At 40.5% G+C, this 26,832-nt stretch overlaps 1 protein-coding gene across 5 annotated transcripts in view; it reads left to right on the plus strand.

Annotated features, from left to right (window-relative positions):
* LOC110509573 (FCH and mu domain containing endocytic adaptor 2) overlaps positions 1 to 12,452 on the plus strand; it is a 96,714-nt gene extending 84,262 nt beyond the window's left edge. For all 5 annotated transcript variants that reach the window (XM_036968253.1, XM_036968252.1, XM_036968255.1 and 2 more), the window contains 5 exons: positions 589 to 744; positions 1,633 to 1,765; positions 2,112 to 2,311; positions 8,369 to 8,598; positions 8,898 to 12,452. In XM_036968253.1, the coding sequence (XP_036824148.1) occupies positions 589 to 744; positions 1,633 to 1,765; positions 2,112 to 2,311; positions 8,369 to 8,598; positions 8,898 to 8,920 (742 nt within the window). In that variant the 3' untranslated portion in view covers positions 8,921 to 12,452. The remainder of the gene's footprint in view (positions 1 to 588; positions 745 to 1,632; positions 1,766 to 2,111; positions 2,312 to 8,368; positions 8,599 to 8,897) is intronic.
* The last annotated feature ends 14,380 nt before the right edge of the window (positions 12,453 to 26,832 follow it).

Consider the following 26,832-nt stretch of genomic DNA (forward strand, 5'->3'; position numbering starts at 1 on the left):
AAAGCCATTGAGCAAGTACTTGGATTCGACATCGGCGGCCTACCAAAACTTGGGTCCAGTTTGTTGGCCATGTATTGGGTGAAATGGCACCGAGAATTGGTTTTGGAATAGTTGCTCATCAACAGTTTTATATTCTCTCCTGGCAATGCAGTTCTTCACACAACATTTCCAGGTGTCTGAGACGGCAGTGATCTTGGTCCGCCTGCACGCGTGTTTGGTATCCTTGCCATCAAAATGCAGGTGTCTCTCAATCTCTCTGAAGCGGTTGCGTGGCATGGTCTCTTGGGGAAAAAAAGTTAACCTCAAACCTATCAGATCAAATTGATATGAGTGCAATAAATGCTTTGAGTTCATGCATAGACATGTCCCACGTACTGTTTCCTTTTCTGTGCGCATCCGCGGCAGTATAATCTCTGATGTGCTGTAACATCCGCATGTCACTTGAACAAAACTTTCCAGTGTGGTGGCAATTTGTCTCTTTGCGTGAGCTGTAGGGCCTGCTCTCTTTCTTTGCTGCTTTTCTCATCTGTGTGGTGAAGATCACAGGTTTAACCCTTTACGTGCTGCTCTCCTTCACTCTCTATCTAGGTGCATAGTAAAGATCACTGGTGACATGACCCTGTCCTTCCCCATGGGTATCATCAAGGTGTTCACCAGTAACCCCTCCCCTGCCGTGCTCACCTTCAAACTGAAGAGCACGTCCAAACTGGAGCAGATCCTCCCCAACCAGACACTACTGTTCAGGTGAGTGGAGAAATTTCAACATTCTGATAATGTTTTATTCACAGTTGATATGGTTAACATAAACATTCATACAATGTTTTAATGAACCTGATTGGTGTGTGGTTACCATACAGGCATACAGGACCATAGAGAATCATTCAGCTATATCAGTAATGACCAGATTCCAATACAGGAGTGTGCACGTTTGGACCCAAAGAAAGGCTATAACACTGGTTGAACACCAGTGGACAAGACTGGAGCATATCAGGGTGGCAGCCCATAGAGAGAGAGAGGTGTTGAGGAGGGGATAGTGGTGGTGGGGTAATGAGGGGAAACCTAGCTTGCGTCATTGAGGGGAAATTCTATTAGCATCGGTCATAAACCTATCATTATCCTGACAGCGAACTATTTTCCACCATTCCTCTTCAGACATCAGGTTCTCAACAGGCCATGTCTAGAGGAGTGTTACGTCAACTCTCAACAAGCGATAATATCACCTCTAAATTGAAGCTTCATGTTGTGTTTTCTCCAGCATAGCCACCATGTGTCTAGCCCTAGCCAACTTATTAGCAGTGAATCATCAGTGGACAACAGACAGCCACCTGAGAGTCTCTTTGAAGAGTGGATTCCTTTCTTCCCCCAAAGGAAAATAATATATTTTCTTCCCCGTTTTCTTTCTGTCCTTCTCGGTCTGCTTCATCTGGGTAACTCTGAGTCCACATGGCTGAACTAATTGAATCAAACAGAATTCATTTTTTAATAGCTGGGGGGCAATTAAAGGGTTTCCAAGCTATTGGAGCTTGGTGCAAGTGCGCATGCACACACAGAGCAATGAATACTTGAGTCTCTGATAATTTCCTGTGTGTGTGTGTGTGTGTGTGTGTGTGTGTGTGTGTGTGTGTTATCCAGTGATCCCTCGCAAAGTGACACTAATACCAAGGACTTTTGGTTCAACATGCAAGCTCTCACATCCTACCTCAGGAAAGCATCAGAGCAGAACCCTGCTGCATCCTACTACAATGTGGACATCCTCAAATACCAGGTTAGTCCCAGACTAAATTAAATACTCACTTTAGTATATTGAAAACCCCTACAGTACTATTTAGTTTCTCCAGATGTAAAATAAGTTGTACTCTAAATGAAATGTTTATTACCATCAAATTTGTGTTTGTAATTGTATTTATTTCACATATTGTTAGAGTATTAATTGTTTTGGCATCTCTCCAATGATATGATCTTTGCTGTTTTCCTTCTGACCTTATGCTGTGTCACTGGGTGTGCAGGTGTCCTCTAATGGGATCCAGTCAACCTCCCTCTGAACCTGGCAGTGTACTGGAAGTGCACCCCCGCTACCACTGACTTGATCTCTGACCTGTCCCTCTGTCTAGGTGTCCTCTAATGGGATCCAGTCCACCCCTCTGAACCTGGCAGTGTACTGGAAGTGTACCCCCACCACCACTGACCTGAGGCTGGACTACCGTTACAACCCAGAGTCCATGCTCTGCCCCGGCCCTCTTTCCAACGTACAGGTCCTAGTGCCTGTAGACGGAGAGGTCATCAACATGCAGTCCCTGCCCAATGCTGTCTGGTGAGAGAAATGACCAGAGAACATGTGGACAGCAGTACTATTTAGTTTCTATATATTTTATTAACCCCCTCCACCCCTCTTCGGAGGACAAATATATTTTTGTTTTTTTACAGCTTTTTTTGCTACATACATTTTACATGCAAATTTAGCATATACATTTTACATAAAAAATTGACAGAAATGGTACTTTTATATTTAAAGCAGTCACATAACAATAATACAATACCAAACTCTTTCATCTCAACCCTCAGCCATTCTCAGACCATCCCACCTATCACCATAGACCACCCTCGTTTGGTTTCCATGTGCCGTATATTTTTCATTGTGCTGTGATGTTTTACATAATTTTTTAACCTTTATAATCATGTAGTATCCACATATTGTGAGCTAAAGTTGAAAACCTTTCCTACGAGTATTATTATATTATTTATTGACTGACGATGGCTTTCCAAATCGGCCAACAATGGTATTTGTAAAGTTAATTTTAAGTGCATGTTGTGTTTTTTCTTTTTTTTTACAATTCCTGAACCTGTGACCAGAAACAAGCTACATCGGGGCAATACCAGAATAAATGATCTACTGATTTTGTCTCTTCGCAGCAAAGTCTACAGAGCTGAGATAGTTGTATGCCCCAAATACAGTGAGGACGAAAAAGTATTTGATCCCCTGCTGATTTTGTACGTTTGCCCACTGACAGAGAAATTATCCGTCTATAATTTTAATGGTAGGTTTATTTGAACAGTGAGAGACAGAATAACAACAAAAAAATCCAGAAAAACGCATGTCAAAAATGTTATAAATTGATTTTCATTTTAATGAGGGAAATAACTATTTGACCCCGTCTCAATCAGAAAGATTTCTGGCTCCCAGGTGTCTTTTATACAGGTAACGAGCTGAGATTAGGAGCACACTCTTAAACCTGGTGGCTAACTATAAGAAACGTCTGACCTCTGTGATTGCCAACAAGGGTTTTGCCACCAAGTACTAAGTCATGTTTTGCAGAGGGGTCAAATACTTATTTCCCTCATTAAAATGCAAATCAATTTATAAAATTTTTGACATGCATTTTTCAGGATTTTTTTTTGTTGGTATTCTGTCTCTCACTGTTCAAATAAACCTACCATTAAAATGTTAGACTGATCATTTCTTTGTCGGTGGGCAAACGTACAAAATCAGCAGGGGATCAAATACTTTTTTCCCTCACTGTATATAACAATCTGTTGGTGGCAAGAATTTTATAAACTCAGCAAAAAAAGAAACGTCCCTTTTTCAGGACCCTGTCTTTCAAAGATAATTCATAAAAATCCAAATAACTTCACAGATTGTAAATGGTTTAAACACTGTTTCCCATGCTTGTTCAATGAACAATAAACAATTAATGAACATGCACCTGTGGAACTGTCGTTAAGACATTAACAGCTTACAGACGGTAGGCAATTAAGGTCACAGTTATGACAACTTAGGACACTAAAGAGGCCTTTCTACTGCTACTGACTCTGAAGAATACCAAAAGCAAGATGCCCAGGGTCCCTGCTCATCTGCGTGAACGTGCCTTAGGCATGCTGTAAGGAGGCATGAGGACTGCAGATGTGGCCAGGGCAAAAAATTGCAATGTCTGTACTGTGAGACGCCTAAGACAGCGCTACAGGGAGACAGGACGAACAGCTGATCGTCCTCGCAGTGGCAGACCACGTGCAACAACACCTGCACAGGATCGGTACATCACACCTGCGGGACAAGAGAAAACAACGTAGATACAGTTCCTTGCGAAAGTATTCGGCCCCCTTGAACTTTGCGACCTTTTGCCACATTTCAGGCTTCAAACATAAAGATATAAAACTGTATTTTTTTGTGAAGAATCAACAACAAGTGGGACACAATCATGAAGTGGAACGACATTTATTGGATATTTCAAACTTTTTTAACAAATCAAAAACTGAAAAATTGGCCGTGCAAAATTATTCAGCCCCCTTAAGTTAATACTTTGTAGCGCCACCTTTTGCTGCGATTACAGCTGTAAGTCGCTTGGGGTATGTCTCTATCAGTTTTGCACATTGAGAGACTGAAATTTTTTGCAAAACAGCTCGACCTCAGTGAGGTTGGATGGAGAGCATTTGTGAACAGCAGTTTTCAGTTCTTTCCACAGATTCTCGATTGGATTCAGGTCTGGACTTTGACTTGGCCATTCTAACACCTGGATATGTTTATTTTTGAACCATTCCATTGTAGATTTTGCTTTATGTTTTGGATCATTGTCTTGTCCGGCTTTAAACTTCTTCACAACAGTATCTCGGACCTGCCTGGTGTGTTCCTTGTTCTTCATGATGCTCTCTGCGCTTTTAACAGACCTCTGAGACTATCACAGTGCAGGTGCATTTATACGGAGACTTGATTACACACATGTGGATTGTATTTATCATCATTAGTCATTTAGGTCAACATTGGATCATTCAGAGATCCTCACAGAACTTCTGGAGAGAGTTTGCTGCACTGAAAGTAAAGGGGCTGAATAATTTTGCACGGCCAATTTTTCAGTTTTTGATTTGTTAAAAAAGTTTGAAATGTCCAATAAATGTCGTTCCACTTCATGATTGTGTCCCACTTGGTGTTGATTCTTCACAAAAAAATACAGTTTTATATCTTTATGTTTGAAGCCTGAAATGTGGCAAAAGGTCGCAAAGTTCAAAGGGGCCGAATACTTTCGCAAGGCACTGTATATCGCAAGACCAGTCCTTTTTTAAAATGTCCATTACATGCAAGACATATTTCATGTAGTCCTCATATAGCCGGTTGTATTCCGACAAAAAAAAGGAGGAAGGAAAAAGGAACATAGATTCTAACGGCCGCTAATGACTGCAAGTAAAAATGTGTCTTAGGCATCACACTGCCCATAAAGGAATACCCAAGTTTAACTTACAATCGACTCTGACACAGCCATGGCACGATATCCAAGAATACATGCTTTACTGACAATCAATCCAGAGCGAGTAAACCTGTAAAACCAACCCTCTCTCCACAGATACACGTTTTTATTCCAGGGTCGTTGCTCTATCACCTCGGCTGTTTTACACATAGGCCTATATCATTAGGCTCAATAATATAAAAGGTAGCATAAATGGTTTATATAGAAATATAATATACCTCTCTCTCTCCCTTAGGGAAGTGCTTCCATAAGCCAGTGATTGTGTTAGTTCTACCTTTTACTTCAATGAGTTTATCCGTCTTAACCAGCCCGCCACACACTAATAGAAACAACAACCCTGTAGACAATACCTACTCCATTTGCCGGGGGTATCGGAACAATAATCATTCTTTAAATTTTTTATATTGAGATTTATATTTTAAATGTAAAAGGGTTAATAACACCAATTATTTTAGGATCGTATAGGACTATTCCAATAGAGAACCTAGGCAGGTTTTTAGTTCTATAATAATTTAGCCTTATAATAAATCTATTAATATTTATTACGTTTTATCTTAAAAGCTAATCAAGAACCGCACTATATAACAGCTTTTAAGTCATAATATACCCGACCTCTACAATTAGGCCATATCATATCAAACTAAAAAAAAACAACCTTGGTATTTCTAATGTTCAATCTTCAAATTAAATAAATAAACAATCAGAAAGAAAAAAGATCAGCCTTACCCAACTTCGCCTTCCCCTGAATCAAAACCTGATACTACGTCCAAAGTTCCATATTGCCTAAACAGAAAAAGGATAAGTTCATCATACCCATTCTCCATTACCACAAGTCCAACCTTATTTTAAGTCCACATAGTCCACGGTTCCATACTGTATGAAAAAGACAAATAAAAGTTGTTCATGTAAAAAACAAATCAATCAAATCAAATGTTATTAGTCACAGGTGCCGAATACAACAGGTGTAGAACTTACAGTGACATGCTTACTTACGAGCCCCTTAACCGACAGTGCAGTTTAAAAAAATATGGATAAGAGATAAAAGTAACAAGTAATTAAAGAGGAGGAGTAAAAAATAACAATATATACAGCCGGTACAGAGTCAATGTGTGGGGGCACCGGTTAGTTGAATCCATATGTTTACTGTGTAATGCGGTGCAAATATGTATCTGGAAACTTATTCAACAGGAGGTAGCTATCACTCACAGCCACGTTGTAATCTTTGAGTCCTTGAACATTTGGTTGTTGACATATAATTTATCGACCACTAGACAAACATTCTGCTTCTCTGCTCGGAGCCTTTTGAAAGTGGGGTACAGGGCACGTCGTCTCACCACTATTTCATGAGGAAATTGTTCATTAATAGAGAACGGGGTGTTCTTCCCTACCCTGTTGTAGTAACTAGGCAATTTTCATGTTGTAGTGGGTTAGCATAGCTACGATCGGACGGGGCCTTCCCTCTGCTCTACCACAGAAACGGTTTCCACCTGTTTGTCCGTCATCTTGAGATTACGTTTCATGAACACCTTGACTTTTTTCTTTATGCCCATTATAACAATTATAACAATATTATTTTTCATACTTCTGCACTTTAGATCAAGTAATTCGACTTTCATTGTTTTATCATACCAGAGCCTCTCTGTAGTGTCTTTTAGGGAGCTTTCAATATCTTATTTTCCGCTCGTATTTCTTCCAGCATTTTATTACTGTAATCCATTCCTGTTTTTAAGGCCTCAACCTCCCCCAGTAGCCCAGGCAATAGATCCAGTTTTTTTTAACTGCTTGCTCATACTTGTAAGCAATGCTCCATCTTCTGGAGACATAGTTATAAAAACGTCCCCCTCCAATGTTACATTTGGAATTTTAGACGGCTTCTCTTCAGTTTCGCTCGCAGAACTCGATTAAAGGTCTTCTCTTGTTCGCTTCTTTTTCAAGCATATCAAAATGCTGATCAATAAGTAGCTCCAGATTCTCTATATTATCCAGAATGTTTGTTTCATAGTTATCAGCTAATCCTCAATTTTTGTGATGAATTCATGGGACAAGCTGTTCCTACCACGCTGCCACCTGCCAGTCATTGATGCTTTGATATATTGCTTGCTTGATTGATTCGAATTGACTGACTCTTATTGGTAAATTTGATTTTCCATGACAAAAACAGACCACAACAGTCAAGACAGCACAGCACTGGCATCAGCTGTGAGCATGGTTAATGTTGTACTGTACTTATCGCTAGCATTACATGTGTTTTTTGTTGTTGTATATCTGTAGTAATAGCAGTGTTTCATCGAGGATTTTTTTCTGGAGTGGGGGTAGAGGTAGAGGCGAGGGTGGGGTCTTCCTGAATGACTGTGAGGTCATTTTTTTAAAAACATTTTTTAAAAGGACATTCCTACTCCAAAATGCATGAACATTTAATTATGTTCTCTTTGAAATTCATTTATTTTTACCACATTTGAAATTCGAGGGCTGTTTTAATTGTATTTCTTGAACTCAATGACATCACCAGCCAATTCTATATTAACCCACAAAGAATTTAGCTAGCTTAACATTACTGCTTCTTAGCTAACAATTATTACCTGTGTCTATTGGCTACACATCCAGGATTACACGCTAGCTAGCTAGTTACCTTGGAGGTTTCTCGGACGATCTGATGAGAATCTGAAGATATGTAACTTTGCAACTTGTCACTCTGATTTTAAAAGCCCATCTGTGCAGAAAAACATTTGAATTCTATATATACTTTATATTAAACATTGCATTTTGAAAGTATTCAGACCCCTTGACTTCTTCCACATTTTGTTACGTTACCGCCTTATTCTGAAATGTATAAAATATTTTTTTTTCCCTCATCAATCTATACTTAATAATGTCAAAGCGAAAACAGGTTTCTAGAATTTTTTTCCCATCATTTTTGAAAATAACAAACAGAAATACTTTATGTACATAAGTATTCTCAGACCCTTTGCTATGAGACTCACAATTGACCTTTTTTTTGTCCGTGGTGGCAACGATTTAAAAATGAATGAATTTAGGGGAAACACTGAATAGTGTATCTCTGTTTGTCATGTCTCTATGGTAGAGTGGAAGTGCAACTGCTTGTGTAAGATACTACTTTCATCTCTTTCCACCAGGAACTCAGAGCTGAATAAGTCTCTATGGAAGCTGAGTGATATCTCAGAGAAGTCTGATAATGAAGGCTCGGGGTCTCTGAGGGCTAAGTTTGAGCTGTCGGACGGCCCGTCCACCCCAACCACCCTGGCTGTGCAGTTTATGAGCGAGGGGAGCACGCTGTCAGGGGTGGACATGGAGCTGTTGGGAGCCGGGTACAGACTGTCCCTCAACAAGAAGAGGTTTGCCACAGGTATGTATAGGACCAAGATCTAGACACAGAATCTGACGCCTGATAAAGGCTTCTGCAGCCGAAACATATGGGTGCAGGAGTAAAGCAAAGGAGCATATAACATGTATGGTAGATTTTCTTTCCTACTCACCACATAATCTATTCTTAGATCTATTCTTAGATCTATTCTTAGATCTAATCTATTCTTCTTTGTATCTGTTGTGACTTGAGGTGAAGAAACTCCCTTTTGGTTAGTCAAATGTGAATGATGTGGTCTATACTGGGGTCTAATGTCTGTGTTGTTCCTTATTCCTTCCTAGGTCGTTACATGGCAGACTGTTGAGTCGGCACACCGGCCTGGACCCCCAAGCACAACGGCTCTATTGAAAGTTTTTATTTTCAATAGTTTAGTCTTTTTTGTCATATTTATGGAAAGGGAGGGTTAGAGGGGAGAGGTGCAAGCGAATACAACAGGTTTTTGTGACACATCCAGACATTTTGTAAACCGTCTTAATATTATGTCCCAATGGACCCATCTGTCCCCGGGAAGAGATAAGAGAGCTTCTTACTGCAGTAAAGCAGCACTGAGTATTGAACACTGTTTTTTTTAAATATTAAAATCAAAATAAACGTTGGGCTGTCAGGAAATGTAAAGGTATAGATATTGAGAAGTGTAATGCTTTCTGATTTAATTCAGACTTTTATAAAGTCAGAATCGTAGTGTTTTGTTATGTATAGGTGACAATGTATGGCTTATATATAAATATATATATATTATTTCAACAACAACAAAAAAATGGGAAAAAATTCTGCACTAACAATCTTTCCGGACATTTTATTTTCTCCTTTGTAAATGTTCTGTGTATTCCACTGAAGCTCTTGAGTAACAAAGATTTTGTGTAAAACAGTGAGAAGAGAAGGCGTGAGTAGAGGAGTGGACAGGCCAAACTATCTTCCCTCACCCCCTCTCCTTCTCTTCTCCAGTCGAAATACGGTCGCTGAGTATTGTACTTTACAAGACTTAACTCGAGATCTCTTTTTACAGATTTTTTTTTTCTGGGCTCTTTCTATTCTGATTGTGTGCAATGAAGAAATTGAAGTAGAAGCTGTCTTAACTAAACAGCTTCTCTAAAACTGTCATAGCACAAGCTTAATTGGTTGTATGTTGCTTCAGACAACCATACAAAGTACATTTTAAGTGTTCTCGTTCAAAGGCAAAAAACAATTTGTGTGCTGCACGTTTCGTCACAATATTGTTTTGAACATTGGTTTTTAGGACTGATGTCCAACTTGATCATTCCACTCAATGCATTGTCAATTGGTGCTGATGAATATTTAATCAAAAGTGCATTACAGTGGCTTGGAAATATAATTACATTACTAAAGAAGGAAAATAATTCGTAGGAAAACCTTTTGTCAACATTTTGATCTTGCTATATTGACTTTAGATGTAGTGTAATGTTTGCTGGCTAGCTAAGATTGAGAGGAATCCACCGGATGGCTAACGTTAGCATTGCTAGCTAACAACATTTCCATCTGCATGAAGTACATTTGACAACATCATAATGATGGCAAAGTTGTTTCTTACTAAATATTTGCCTACTTTAGAAATGTCATAGTATTTCCATAGTGTAATTTAGACAAAACACTCATTAGCCCCCATTCAAAGTCATTAGCCCACATTCTACTTTTGGGTATCAATATGGCTGTGACGTCTAGAACATTGATAACAATGGCAATGACACGGCTGAGTGACAGGCGCAACCCATACTGGACTGACCTCAGTGCCTCTTCTTACTGTGGATAAATTCATTGAGAAACGTGCCTATCTTTTCTTTCTGCCCTTTTGTATGTTAAAAAACACCGCTAACAAAAAAGAAAGCACTAGTCTTGTGCCAGTTGTTGTTTTATAATAGTACTGTTTTTGGACATTGAAAGGAAAATGCCTCCAGTTTCTACACCAGTCAAACCCAAAGGCATCTGTCTTCCAGAAACCACTGATCCAGTGGACTCATTGTCTCAGTTCGCTCTTTGCTACGATGTCATCTTTGAAAGTCTTTTCTATCTGGGGTATTTTTTCTCTCTTTGATCAGAGAGAGATCTTTGTTCCCAAAAAGCCTTCTGTCTATTTAAGAGCACTGGACAGCCTACTGACCTAGCTTCTTAATCAAAATCAGGCCAAATAAATTCTAGAAATGCCTTAAGAAAATATACCTTGACATCTGTTGATGACGGTAATAAAATGCTACCCAGTTGGGATAGGTTACATACTGTAACTGCCATGTTTGCCTGTGAGGAGAGAGACAGACAAAGGTTCTTGGTGCTGACTCGATGTCATACTGAGTGATTCATTCTTGCCTTATATACCAATGGAGGACCAGTATCTAGATGGGCTACATCTCCTAGATGGAGGGATATTTATGCACGTTATGTAGCAGTTAGTTCTATCAATATCACAAACATGTTTTTGTATGCCTTTTTCATCCAACGCCTCTTCCCCAAAACCATTGTTTTGACATAGGTAAAAGATCAGTACTGTAATGTCATTACAAACATTGATAATGGGCACATCAGCAACACTGTGATTGTGGACTATTTTCTAAAGGCCCCTCTAGGCATTGTAGGTTACTTCAATACTAGATTTGTACTGTTACTGTCCATCCTGTATGTGGCCATCTGACCACTGTATCCTTGTAGACACCTGGTCTTTGGAACAGTTAGGGTTTGATACTGTTAACATTCTTGCTGCTTCTGAAATGACAGCCTATGCTCCAGTTCAATTATTTTGTTTAATAGTAGTGCACTATGGAATAGTGTGCCATTTCAGAGGCACTATGAGTAGATCTGGTTAATCCAAGCCTTTCGCTTACTTGTATAAAAATATGCCTTTCATCACATCGCATCGCTTACTAGTTAATATGTGATCCGCCCATAGAGATAGATAGAGGACTCATCTCCATATATCCATCTAGACTCCTCTCTATCTATCTCTATGTATCTCTGTATCCAACCTATCCTCAAAATGAAACTGTTCAGTACAACAACAAAATACTTAGTCCATGTGGCCACAGAATTTAATAACAATGCGAAAGAAGTAATTATTGTTTAACAATGTTGATGTTTAAAATATTATTTGTTTTGTACACAGTACGATTCGGTCAAGATTTCGTTTTGTAAGGGCATGGATTCATCTGAATCACCACTGTTTTATTGGACATTTTTAAATTGTATGTACAATTTTTTTTAAAGGTGAGATTTGCAACCTTCAATAGCATTGTAGAGGCAGATACTTACTTTAGTTGTATGATGGGTAAAATAATACACAAAAAAACTCAACATTTATTTAAATCTCTTCAAGAACACTATATGACACCATACTGTCCCAACCAAATGATGTGAGGTTATCTGAATGGAGTTTACTACTTACTTATCATGCAAAACAAATGTAGCAGGTGAGGAACGTTTAGAGAGGAACAACGTATTTCTGTGGCGTTCTCCTTTAAACAGCACAGGCTACTCTCGATTCACCCCTTCGATCAGAGAAACCCCACACAGAAACGGGAATATATATGCAACGTATATTTAGCAAGCTGGTTCTTGCTGTCTCTACATAACACCCTGTGATTTTTTTTTTTGGGGGGGGGGGGGGGGGGGGGGGCTTGTCATCATGGTAATTCTCTGTATGTATGTCTGTCAAAAAGGATAGTTAAAAAAGCAAAATTGTGTGTATATGATTTCTCATGAAATGTACATTTTTACAAATATCTCAGCCACTTTTTTTCTGTTCTCTTCATGATCGATCTCAATATGCCTCTATTAAATGTGTAATATATGAATATATACATGTGTATATAAAAATGACTACTTAAAATGGTGTCTTTTGTATGTTTTTTTTTCTTCTTCCTGTGCACCTGTGTGAATCATCTAGATTCTAAATGTAGATCCTAAATTCATGATGATGCCTTATAAGGCTATTGTCAAAGGGAGATCATTCAGAGATCGCTATCATGTCAAAAAGAAAATCAGACATGAACCCTTTGTCAACTAAAGGTAAATTCATAACTAGGTCACTATGTGCAAGAACAATCTAAGGGACACACTTGCATAATATTGCTTTTTAAGAGATGACGGTTGATTTCTAGGTTGAGATAGAGCCTCTATTTAGGTCTGATTTGAGTTTGGGGATCTCAACAAGCCCAGGCTCTGAATGAAAAACAGAGGGTGATGAGACCTTGTTAGTATGAACCCTATTACAGCAGTGCATTCGGAGCAATTTTCTCACTGACCTTCCAGAGACCTTATTATGTCCAACTGACTGGCCTTTGCCTCTCTTCTCCTGTCCTGGCTTCATTCAGCCCCACAATGACTTTAGAGTATTTAAGTCAACAAATGACCGGTTACTGTTAGGATGACCATATTCTCTGATTTTTCTGATTTTTAGTATAGGGAAAAGGACTTGAAGTGGAATAAACAAACCTGATAGCCTTACTATACCCACTGCTCATATGAACGGTCCTGGCTGTGTTTCTTTTTCTTCAGGCAGGCTGAGTTGGCCTTCAGAGACTAGCAACACATCCAATGAATTCACTGGTACACCTTTTAGCCTAATTTATTCAGCTAATTAGCCCCCTGACACTCACAATCTGTGAGATGTAATCGTGTGTACATATCCACCCACCCATGTGTGTACAGTGTGTGTGAGTATGTGTGCGTGCGTTGCTTAATTTTGCTCATGTCTGACCATTTTGTTTCATAAAGTTCCATACAGCCACTGTCTGTACAGCATACTCTATTCAAGATGTATCATTCTGAACATTTCATAATGAGGGCATTGAAGCTATTTCACATGTGATGTATAAGCAGTGGCCTACAGTAGACCGACCATCAGAGAGAGGGAGTGTGTCACGGGAGACGAGATGAGAGCATCAGGCTCTGAGGCTGAGGTAATGGCGTGTGCGTACAGGCACTACATCCGCCTCCTTGTGCATATTTACACAGACAGTCATGCCTTATGTCACAGCTGCTCCACTTCCAGACCTCCTTGCTAATTGAAATAAAGCTTCTCTGAGCCGTCTGGTCGGTCGGCCTGCCGGTCCTCAGGCACTCTCTCTCTCTCTCTCTCTCTGACCTCTCTCTCAGACCCCTCTCTCTCTCAGACCTCTGACTGTGTTTTGTTCGTTTAATTCCGTCGATATATATCCAAAATGTCCATTTATTTGGCGCGTTTGATCCAGAAAAACACTGGTTCCAACTTGCGCAACGTGACTACAAAATATCTCAAAAGTTACCTGTAAACTTTGCCAAAACATTTCAAACTACTTTTGTAATACAACTTTAGGTATTTTTTAAAAGTAAATAATCGATACAATTGAAGACAGGATGATCTGTGTTCAATACAGGAAGAAAACAAACTGACGCTACCTTTCGGGTCACGCGCCTCTAACAAACAGTACACTTGAAGTAACCCTCGTTTTGAACAAGGCTACTTCTTCATTACACAAAGGAAAAACCTCAACCAATTTCTAAAGACTGGTTACATCCAGTCGAAGCGGTAGGAACTGCAAGAAGGTCCCTTAAAAATGAAAACTCATTGAAAATGGTGACCTAAAAAAAAAAAATCTGAATGGTTTTTCCTCTGGGTTTCACCTGCTACATAAGTTATGTTATACTCACAGACATGATTCAAACAGTTTTAGAAACTTCAGAGTGTTTTCTATCCAAATATATTAATAATATGCATATCTTATCTTCTGGGGATGAGTAGCAGGCAGTTGAATTTGGGCATGCATTTCATCCGGACGTGAAAATACTGCCCCCTGTCACCAAGTTTAAGACAACTTCCGAATAGTAAGACGTATAAAAGCAATAGATACCATTAATAAGAAGGGACTAGAAGCATCGTATATAGTGAGCTACGAGTGGCTAGGACAGGCAATCCCCATGCTATTGTGGAGTAATTAATTATTCCTGCTGCCGCAGATATGGCTGGGACAATGCTGGAGGAAAAGGCCCCAAAAAAACTACACAGACAATGTCTTCATCAAACAACACTGTTTCACAACGCATCAGTCATGGCTGGAGATGTTTTGAAACAATTACTGCTTCGCATCCAAGCCAGTGAATTCTATGCATTACAGCTGGATGAGTCAACAGACTTGGCAGGCCTGACACAGCTCCTGGTATATTCCCATTACATTTATGGGGGGTCAATTAAGGAAGACATCCTCTTCTGCAAACCACTGGAAACCAGCACAACAGGAGAGGATATTTTTAAAATAGTGGACAGCTTTGTGACATCAAATGGACGTTGGTGGTCAATATTTGTTGGTATCTGAACTGATGGCGCAAAAGCCATGAGACATAGTGGAGTGGTAATGCGGGTGCAAGCAGTTAATCCCGATGCCACTTGGGTACACTGCAGCATCCACCGAGAGGTTCTTGCTGCCTTGGAATGCCTGACAGCTTGAAATACGTTTTGGACACTACAGTGAAAATGGTAACTTTGTTAAAGCAAGGCCCCTGAACTCTTGTGTATTTTCTGCATTATGCAATGATCTGGGCAGCGACCATGTAACGCTTTTATAACATACAGAAGAAGTGTGCTGGTTATCAAGGGGAAAAGTACTTTGTTTTTATTGAGGGACAAGCTTCAAGTTTTTTTTACTGACCATAATTTTCACTTGTCTGACCGCTGGCCTATCTGGGTGATGTTTTTTCACGCCTGAATGATCTGAATCTAGGATTACAGGGACTCTCAGCAACTATATTCAATGTGCGGGACAGAAGTTGGAGCTCTTCTCTGTCTGCATTAACTTCTTATGGCTGCAGTTGCAGTATTGAGTAGCTTGGATGAAAGGTGCCCAGAGTAAACGGCCTGCTCCTCAGTCCCAGTTGCTAAAATATGCATATTATTATTAGTATTGGATGGAAAACACACTGAAACTTCTAAAACTGTTTGAATGATGTCTGTGAGTATAATAGAACTCGTATGGCAGGCAAAAACCTTAGAAGAAATCCAAACAGGAAGTGGGAAATCTGAGGTTGGTTGATTTTCAACCACGCCCCTATTGAATACACAGTGGGATATTGGTTATGTTGCACTTCTTAAGGCTTCCAGTAGATGTCAACCGTCTTTAGAAACTTGTTTGAGGATTCTACTGTGAAGTGAGACTGAATGAGAAGGGAATGAGTATGGTCTGCCATGAGCTGACCATGCTCTGACCATGCGCGTTTACATGAGAGGGAGCTCTGTTCCATCGCACTTCTGAAGACAATGGAATTCTCCGGTTGGAACATTATTGACGTTTTATGTTTTAAAAAATCCTAAAGATTGATTCCATACATAGTTTGACAGGTTTCTACGGACAGGAACGGAACTTTTTGACATTTCGTCTGCAACTAGGGAACGCGCTTCATGACTTTGGATTTGTTTACCAAATGTGCTAACAAAAGTAGCTCTTTGGACATAACTGATGGACATTATCGAACTAAGTCAAACATTTAATGCGGAACTAGGATTCCTGGGAGTGCATTCTGACGAAGATCATCAAAGGTAAGTGAATATTTATAATGCTATTTATGACTTCTGTTGAATACCCAATATGGCAGGATATCTTTTTGGCTGCTTTGTTGTCTGAAAGCTGTACTCAGATTATTGCATGATTTGCTTTTTCAGTAAAGTATTTTTGAAATCTGACACAGCGGTTGCATTAAGGAGAAGTGTATCTATATTTCCATATCTAACAATTGTATTTTCATCGACATTTATAATGAGTATTTCTGTAAAATTATGTGGCTCTGCAATATCACCGGATGTTTTTGGAACTAGTGAATGTAACGCGCCAATGTATAATGAGATTTTTTTATATAAATATGCACTTTATCGAACAAAACATATATGTATTGTGTAAAATGAAGTCCTATGAGTGTCATCTGATGAAGATCATCAAATGTTAGTAATTAATTGTATCTCTATTTGTGCTTTTTGTGACTCCTCTCTTTGGCTGGAAAAATTGCGGAATTTTTCTGTGACTTGGTGGTGACCTAACATAATCGTTTGTGGTGCTTTTGCTGTAAAGCCTATTTGAAATCGGACACTTTAGTGGGATTAACAACAAGATTACCTTTAAAATGGTATAAGATACAGTGCCTTGCGAAAGTATTCGGCCCCCTTGAACTTTGCGACCTTTTGCCACATTTCAGGCTTCAAACATAAAGATATAAAACTATATTTTTTTGTGAAGAATCAACAACAAGTGGGACACAATCATGAAGTGGAACGACATTTATTGGATATTTCAAACTTTTTTAACAAATCAAAAACTGAAAAATTGGGCGTGCAAAATTATTCAGCCCCTTTACTTTCAGTGCAGCAAACTCTCTCCAGAAGTTAAGTGAGGATCTCTGAATGGTCCAATGTTGACCTAAATGACTAATGATGATAAATACAATCCACCTGTGTGTAATCAAGTCTCCGTATAAATGCACCTGCACTGTGATAGTCTCAGAGGTCCGTTAAAAGCGCAGAGAGCATCATGAAGAACAAGGAACACACCAGGCAGGTCCGAGATACTGTTGTGAAGAAGTTTAAAGCCGGATTTGGATACAAAAAGATTTCCCAAGCTTTAAACATCCCAAGGAGCACTGTGCAAGCGATAATATTGAAATGGAAGGAGTATCAGACCACTGCAAATCTACCAAGACCTGGCCGTCCCTCTAAACTTTCAGCTCATACAAGGAGAAGACTGATCAGAGATGCAGCCAAGAGGCCCATGATCACTCTGGATGAACTGCAGAGATCTACAGCTGAGGTGGGAGACTCTGTCCATAGGACAACAATCAGTCGTATATTGCACAAATCTGGCCTTTATGGAAGAGTGGCAAGAAGAAAGCCATTTCTTAAAGATATGCATAAAAAGTGTCGTTTAAAGTTTTCCACAAGCCACCTGGGAGACACACCAAACATGTGGAAGAAGGTGCTCTGGTCAGATGAAACCAAAATTGAACTTTTTGGCAACAATGCAAAACGTTATGTTTGGCGTAAAAGCAACACAACACACCATCCCCACTGTCAAACATGGTGGTGGCAGCATCATGGTTTGGGCCCGCTTTTCTTCAGCAGGGACAGGGAAGATGGTTAAAATTGATGGGAAGATGGATGGAGCCAAATACAGGACCATTCTGGAAGAAAACCTGATGGAGTCTGCAAAAGACCTGAGACTGGGACAGAGATTTGTCTTCCAACAAGACAATGATCCAAAACATAAAGCAAAATCTACAATGGAATGGTTCAAAAATAAACATATCCAGGTGTTAGAATGGCCAAGTCAAAGTCCAGACCTGAATCCAATCGAGAATCTGTGGAAAGAACTGAAAACTGCTGTTCACAAATGCTCTCCATCCAACCTCACTGAGCTCGAGCTGTTTTTGCAAGGAGGAATGGGAAAAAATTTCAGTCTCTCGATGTGCAAAACTGATAGAGACATACCCCAAGCGACTTACAGCTGTAACTGCAGCAGAAGGTGGCGCTACAAAGTATTAACTTAAGGGGGCTGAATAATTTTGCACGCCCAATTTTTCAGTTTTTGATTTGTTAAACAAGTTTTAAATATCCAATAAATGTCGTTCCACTTCATGATTGTGTCCCATTTGTTGTTGATTCTTCACAAAAAAATACAGTTTTATATCTTTATGTTTGAAGCCTGAAATGTGGCAAAAGGTCGCAAAGTTCAAGGGGGCCGAATACTTTCGCAAGGCACTGTACATGTATGTTTGAGAATTTTTATTATAAGATTTCTGTTGTTTGAATTTGGCGCTCTGCACTTTCACTGGCAGTGTCATATCAATCCCGTTAACGGGATTGCAGCCCTAAGAAGTATAACAAGGACAACACACAGGTCTTTCCATCATTGTATTATTTTTTGTGTGCAAATGAACTCAAGCTTACGGACAATGTCAAATGTGATATAGCGAAGCACCTGAGTGAATTGGGTGCCCAATTACACAGGTACTTTAACGAAACGTATAACACAAACAACTGGACTTGTTATCCCTTTCATGTCCTGCCTCCAGTCCACTTACCGATATCTGAACAAGAGAGCCTCATCGAAATTGCAACAAGCTGTTCTGTGAAAATTTTATCAGAAGCCACTGCCAGATTTCTGGATTGGGCTGCGCTCCTGCCTTGGCAAATTGTGCTGTTAAGACACAGATGCCCCACGCACCTATGTGAGAGAGTGGATTCTCGGCCCTCCCTAGCATGAAAAATAAATACAGGCACAGACTGTGTGTGGAAAATGATTTCAGATTGAGACACTCTCCAACACAACACAACATTGCAGAGTTATGTGCATCCTTTCAAGCACACCCTTCTCATTAACCTGTGGTGAGTTATTCACAATTTTTGATAAACAAAAATTGTAAGATGGCTAAATAAAGACCAAAATGATTGATTATTATTATATTATTATTTGTGCCCTGGTCCTATAAGAGCTCTTTGTCACTTCCCACGAGCCGGGTTGTGACAAAAACTCAGACTCATTCTTATAATTGTATCGTATAGAGTGTGGCAGGCTTACAATGTCAGTCTTACAATGGCTGACCCTGGTGCTAGAGGGGGTACGCAGCTGGAGGTTGAATTTTTGAAGGGGACTATAAAAAGTTTGGGAACCACTGATCTAGATGATCAGTGAGTCTGGAGTTGACTGAGAGGGTCTATGAGGGTGGTGTAGGTTGAACAAAATAAGAGAGAGACTATAGTGTACACTTAGACTATAGCCCTGAAGGTCTATGAATCTGGTGTGGATTGAGGGGGTCAGTGTGTCTGATGTACTCTGTAAGGATATCTATCTGGTATAGATTGAGATTGTGTGTCTGGGCCTCAGATGGACTCCGATTGAGCCTGGAGCACAGGGAGCAGTTGGCCTTTGCTGGCTGCCATCACACACACACAGAGAGTCATATTTGTCCAGAGGCCCAGTGGAGCCATAGACATGAGTTATTTTAGAAATCAGAGAACGAGAGCAACATCAGTTACATTTAATTGATGTGCTTATTTGATCTCTCTCCCTAACATGAGGAAAACCATCTGAACAAACAGGGATGGTGTAAGTTTATTACATTAATATGGATTCCTATCCTCCTTCGCCACGCTCTAAAGCCCAGAAGACCTCTTCAGTATAACTCAGAGCTTGAAGTGGTACAGTTTACATCCAGGGGAATGATCTCTCATCATATTTTCCTTTGGAAGAGCAGCTCAAGCCCCATGTGCATCCCCAAAGGTATCCTATTCCCTACGTAGTGCACTACTTTGACCAGAGCCTATGTGTTTCTGGTCAAAAGTAGTACACTACATATGTGTAATCGGGTACCATTGGTGACGCAGTCCCTGAACTATTCATCCCCACTCACTGAAAATAGGAACAAAAGGACAGGTTTCAGGACCTTTCATTCCAATGTGATAGAAAATGTATCTCTAGCTATTATTCAGTTGCATACATGTACTGTTTTCCCTCCTTTTTCTAGTGTATTTGTCAAGTTGAGTATTCACTTACTGACTCACATACAGTATGTCACATGAAGAAAATAAATCACGACCAGTTAGTGTCAGTAAGTACATCAAGTATCCCGTATTTAAATCTTATTATCAAAATTACAGTTTCTTCTCAATTGGTATTCTGTGTTTGTATACACACTAAGAAAATGGCGCCGGAGAAGAAGGCAGACATTTTTATGTGTCCCCAACCGGTTGTGTTTTTTTGTACGTTTATTAGCGTTTTTTGTAACTTCTTTTATTACTTATTTTGTGCATAATGTTGCCGCTACTGTCTCTTATAACCGAAAATAACTTCTGGACATCAGGACTGCAATTACTCACCACGGTCTGGCAGAATCCTTTTTTTCTTTTAACGAGTCTGATGATCCCGACGTGAACAATATACTGCTTTCTCGGGAACAGGCCCAGATCACTGTGATTTGTGTGAAGAGGAGCTGGAGAAAAAGGGGCAGGAGGGCGGGCTGCCTTCTGAGAATTCGTAGGTGATCGAATAAACCCCCACTTCCTTCCATTCTGCTAGCAAATGTGCAATCGTTGGAAAATTAAATCAATGACCTACTCGCAAAATTAAACTTCCAATGGAACATTCAACACTGCAATATCTTATACTTCACGGAGTAGTGGCTGAACGACGACACTATCAACATACAGCTGGCTGGTTATACGCTGTACCGGCAGGATAGAACAGCCGCTACTGGTAAAGACAAAGGGCGTCGGGCTATGTATTTTTGTAAATAACAGCTGGTGCACGATATCTAAGGAAGTCTCAAGTTATTGCTTCCCTGAGGTAGTGTGGTCTACAGCTTATCATGATATACTCTATCTATCGAGAGAATTTTCATCCATATTTTTCGTAGCTCTTTTACCACAGTCAGAGGCTGGCACTAAAATAGCATTGAATGAGCTGTATTCTGCCATAAGCAAACAAGAAAACGCTCACACAAAGGCGGCTCTCCTAGTTGCCGGGGACTGTAATGCAGAGAAACTTAAATCAGTTTTACCTAATTTCTATCAGCATGTTAAATGTGCAACCAGAGGGAAAAAACCTCTGGACCACCTTTACTCCACACACAGAGACACATACAAAGCTCCCTCCTGCCCTCCATTTGGCAAAGCTGACCATAATTCTAGACTCCTGATTCCTGTTACAAGCAAAAATTTAAGCAGGAAGCACCAGTGACTAGATCAATAAAAAAGTGGTCAGATGAAGCAGATGCTAAGCTTCAGGACTATTTTGCACAGACTGGAATATGTTCCGGGATTCCTCCGATGACATTGAGGAGTACACCACATCAGTCATTGGCTTCATCAATAAGTGCATCAATGACGTCGTCTCCACAGTGACCATATGTACCTACCCCAACCAGAAGACATGGATTACAGGCAACATTCACACTGAGCTAAAGGCTAGAGCTGCCGCTTTCAAGGACGGGACTCTAACCCAGAAGCTCTTAAGAAATCCCGCTATGCCCTCTGACGAACCATCAAACAGGCAAAGCGTCTATACAGGACTAAGATCAAATCGTATTACACCGGCTCTGAAACTTGTTGGATGTGGCAGGGCTTGCAAACCATTACAGACTACAAAGGGAAGCACAGCTGAGAGCTGCCCAGTGACACGAGCCTACCAGACGAGCTAAACTACTTCTATGCTCGCTTCGAGACAAATAACACTGAAACATGCATGAGAGCACCAGCTGTTCCAGAAGACTGTGTGATCACTCTCTCTGCAGCCGATAAGTAAGACCTTTAAACAGGTCAACATTCACAAGGCTGTAGGGCCAAATGGATTACAAGGACGTGTACTGCGAGCATGCGCTGACCAACTAGCAAGTGTCTTCACTGACATTTTCAACCTCTCCCTGTCCAAGTCTGTAATACTAACATGTTTTAAGCAGACCACCATAGTGCCTGTGCCCAAGAACACTAAGGTAACCTGCCTAAATGACTACCGACCCGTAGCGCTCACATCTGTAGCCATGAAGTGCTTTGAAAGGCTGGTCATGGCTCACATCAACACCATTATCACAGAAACTCTAAGACCCACTCCAAGTTGCATACCGCCCCAACAGATCCACAGATAATGCAATCTCTATTGCACTCTCTATTGCATACACTAATCTTTCTCACCTGTACAAAAGGAACACCTACAGTGCCTTGCGAAAGTATTCGGCCCCCTTGAACTTTGCGACCTTTTTGCCACATTTCAGGCTTCAAACATAAAGATATAAAACTGTATTTTTTTGTGAAGAATCAACAACAAGTGGGACACAATCATGAAGTGGAACGACATTTATTGGATATTTCAAACTTTTTTAACAAATCAAAAACTGAAAAATTGGCCGTGCAATCACTGCCTGGTATGGCAATTGCTCGGCCCTTGACTGCAAGGCACTACAGAGGGTAGTGTGAACGGGGCCAAGCTTCCTGCCATCCAAGACCTCTATACCAGGTGGTGTCAGAGGAAGGCCTTAAAAATGGTCAGACTCCATCCACCCTCTTTTACACCACTGCTACTCTGTGTTGTTATCATCTATGCATAGTCACTTTAATAACTCTACCTACATGTACATATTACCTCAGCTAACCGGTGCCCCCGCACAATGACTCTGTACTTGTACCCCCCTGTATATAGTCTCGCTATTGTTATTTTACTGCTGCTCTTTAATTACTTGTAACTTTAATTTCTTATTCTTATCCGTATGTTGTTTTAAACTGCGTTGTTGGTTAGGGGCTCGTAAGTAAGCTTTTCCCTTTAAGGTCTTCACCTGTTGTATTCGGCGCTCGTGACTAATACAATTGGATTTGACTTGCATGCTTGTCCAAGCTATCTCTTAACCTTTGCCCTCTGATCTCTTGTAGTGATCTCACAGTGTCCTTTGTCACTTCCTCTGGTATTAACAGAATAATCAGATGTAATTAGAGGGTCTTCCCGCTGGCCCTGAGTGAGTGTGCGTGTGCATGCGTGGTTGCTGGTACAGTCATTTGGTGTGTGTGTTTCTGACACCCCAAAAAACCCAGCAGGTTGAAGTGTCTGTTCCCCCGTTCCTTGCTTCGATTGTGTGCATGAAGTCTGGCCCAAATCCGGTTAGAGGCTGGAAGTGATACAATTGGCCATCTGCCGAGGTGAACTAAAGCAGGCTTTGTGATTTGCTAGTTTTCGAAGCCGCCAGCTGTAGAGGCAGAAGCCTCTCTCTCCGTTCCACAACACCCCCCCACCCCTTTGTGTGTATGACTCTCTCTCTCTCTCTCTCTCTTTTTTTCTCTCCTCTCCTTCACTTCTCCCGCATTTTTAGGCTTAAGTGCTGTAGTTTACTTTAGGTTAGAGGTCAAACTGTGGATTGGGACAGGTATGCCTATTGTGTTCCTTTATAAAAAAAAAAAAATTGGGGGGTAGCTGCTCTTCATATCATATAAATGAACCAGGTCTTCGTTTCCCAGAGATTTTGTAGCGTTGACATCATTGTTAAGCATGAAACACACCAATAATCTCACAGCCGATAGACTGCCGATAGATACTTATCACAGTGGGAAGCCGTTCCTTTTCTTGCTAAAACAAAAGCGGTACCTGCTGCGTGCCGACCCAGTAGCGCCGAACCTACCGTTTCTACTTGTAGAATCCCAATGCTTGTCAGTGGCCAACAATGCTTGTCAGGAGCCAATCAGAGAGCAATAACTCCCACATCGGGGAGCCCCAAAAATACAGTGCCTTGCGAAAGTATTCGGCCCCCTTGAACTTTGCGACCTTTTGGCACATTTCAGGCTTCAAACATAAAGATATAAAACTGTATTTTTTTGTGAAGAATCAACAACAAGTGGGACACAATCATGAAGTGGAACGACATTTATTGGATATTTCAAACTTTTTTAACAAATCCAAAACTGAAAAATTGGGCGTGCAAAATTATTCAGCCCCTTTACTTTCAGTGCAGCAAACTCTCTCCAGAAGTTCAGTGAGGATCTCTGAATGATCCAATGTTGACCTAAATGACTAATGATGATAAATACAATCCACCTATGTGTAATCAAGTCTCCGTATAAATGCACCTGCACTGTGATAGTCTCAGAGGTCCGTTAAAAGCGCAGAGAGCATCATGAAGAACAAGGAACACACCAGGCAGGTCCGAGATACTGTTGTGAAGATGTTTAAAGCCGGATTTGGATACAAAAAGATTTCCCAAGCTTTAAACATCCCAAGGAGCACTGTGCAAGCGATAATATTGAAATGGAAGGAGTATCAGACCACTGCAAATCTACCAAGACCTGGCCGTCCCTCTAAACTTTCAGCTCATACAAGGAGAAGACTGATCAGAGATGCAGCCAAGAGGCCCATGATCACTCTGGATGAACTGCAGAGATCTACAGCTGAGGTGGGAGACTCTGTCCATAGGACAACAATCAGTCGTATATTGCACAAATCTGGCCTTTATGGAAGAGTGGCAAGAAGAAAGCCATTTCTTAAAGATATCCATAAAAAGTGTCGGTTAAAGTATGCCACAAGCCACCTGGGAGACACACCAAACGTGGAAGAAGGTGCTCTGGTCAGATGAAACCAAAATTGAACTTTTTGGGAACAATGCAAAACGTTATGTTTGGCGTAAAAGCAACACACCATCCCCACTGTCAAACATGGTGGTGGCAGCATCATGGTTTGGGCCTGCTTTTCTTCAGCAGGGACAGGGAAGATGGTTAAAATTGATGGGAAGATGAATGGAGCCAAATACAGGACCATTCTGGAAGAAAACCTGATGGAGTCTGCAAAAGACCTGAGACTGGGACGGAGATTTGTCTTCCAACAAGACAATGATCCAAAACATAAAGCAAAATCTACAATGGAATGGTTCAAAAATAAACATATCCAGGTGTTAGAATGGCCAAGTCAAAGTCCAGACCTGAATCCAATCGAGAATCTGTGGAAAGAACTGAAAACTGCTGTTCACAAATGCTCTCCATCCAACCTCACTGAGCTCAAGCTGTTTTGCAAGGAGGAATGGGAAAAAATTTCAGTCTCTCGATGTGCAAAACTGATAGAGACATACCCCAAGCGACTTACAGCTGTAATCGCAGCAAAAGGTGGCGCTACAAAGTATTAACTTAAGGGGGCTGAATAATTTTGCACGCCCAATTTTTCAGTTTTTGATTTGTTAAAAAAGTTTGAAATATCCAATAAATGTCGTTCCACTTCATGATTGTGTCCCACTTGTTGTTGATTCTTCACAAAAAAATACAGTTTTATATCTTTATGTTTGAAGCCTGAAATGTGGCAAAAGGTCGCAACGTTCAAGGGGGCCGAATACTTTCGCAAGGCACTGTATATACAGAAAAAAAGACTGCATTTTCTCCGTGGCTCGGATGAGCCAGTCAGACTTCATATGCAATGTAGGCTATGGTATGGTAGCTAGCCAAGTGCACAGACGCAATGCACACAAAATGCCTGTGTTAGCAGCCCAGTTAGTGCAGTGGCCTTAGCTAGCTAGCTACTGAATGTTGTGCTAGCTAGAAAATATGCTAACATTAGCTAGCTAGCTAAACATTTGGCTATAGGCTGGCACTGGCAGTATGGGATTATTTAGAACGAATTCCATTTTTTCTTCGTCATCTTGCTAGGTAGTTATCTAGCTGTGGATATCTGGCTAGTATCAACAAGGGCTATCTACAAAATAGCAAAAAGTATTTGCAATTGTTAGAAACAAGGGAAGGATAAAATGATACTTCAATGAATACATAGATGATTGCATTAAATGATACATAGGCTACATGGGCCTAAATAGGCTATTTTAAATATATTGAAATCAATTTCATGTTCAATCAATTGAGTTCTATTTTACAACATTACTGTCTAAAATGTTGCCGCAAAGTGTTTCATGATGTGTGACAACTTGCTCATTGATATGCCCAATCTGTGATGTAGTGCATTATTACTGGGTAAGCGTCATAAACCACCTCAATCCGATCCGTATTCAGTATTGTGGATTAATTCTAATAGGCTGACCACACCGCTCGCGTCGCGTGCACAAGCGTTGCAAAATATATTTTGAAATCTATGTTATTCCATTATTGCACCCACTCTGCTCGCGGGCGCCAACGAGCGTCTGCGTTGCCAAGGGCTAAAATAGAAATCAGTTCTATTTCGGACGCAGATCGCGCTGCAAGTCCAGCCTCTCCCATCTCCTCATTGGTTTGTAGAAGCAGGTACCCACGTGCCATCTCCTCATTGGTTATGCCCACGTGGGTGACTGAAGATGAACAAGGTCAGTGGCGGTAATGCGCCTAATTTATGAAAGTTGCCAATCGCAATATAAAGTCAAGAGAAGAAAAAGCCTGGAAGGAAGAGAGATGACTAGAAACAATTTGCTTGACAGTTTTATGTGTGGATTAATTGTCAGAGTAGAGGACCTTGGGCATTTCAGGTAAAATAACAACTCAATGTTTATATTCCAGGACACATTAGCTAGCAACAGCAAGCTAGCTAAATAGGACAAATTAGCTAGCAAGTGCAAGCTGGCTAGCTAAATTTCCATAAATGTTTAATGCTTTTCAAGTTTGTTTTGATATTTTAACCTGCGTGTCGTGATCGCATTTGGTGTGGGAGGACAAAATACATTTATGCATGATGGCGCAGCCGGTTTGGGTTCATTCGATCCTATCATTATAAACACCTGGTCTATACTGATGTGCAGTTCACAAACAATTATTTATTT

The sequence above is a fragment of the Oncorhynchus mykiss genome, chromosome Y, assembly GCF_013265735.2.
Source record: "Oncorhynchus mykiss isolate Arlee chromosome Y, USDA_OmykA_1.1, whole genome shotgun sequence".
Taxonomy (NCBI): domain Eukaryota; kingdom Metazoa; phylum Chordata; class Actinopteri; order Salmoniformes; family Salmonidae; genus Oncorhynchus; species Oncorhynchus mykiss.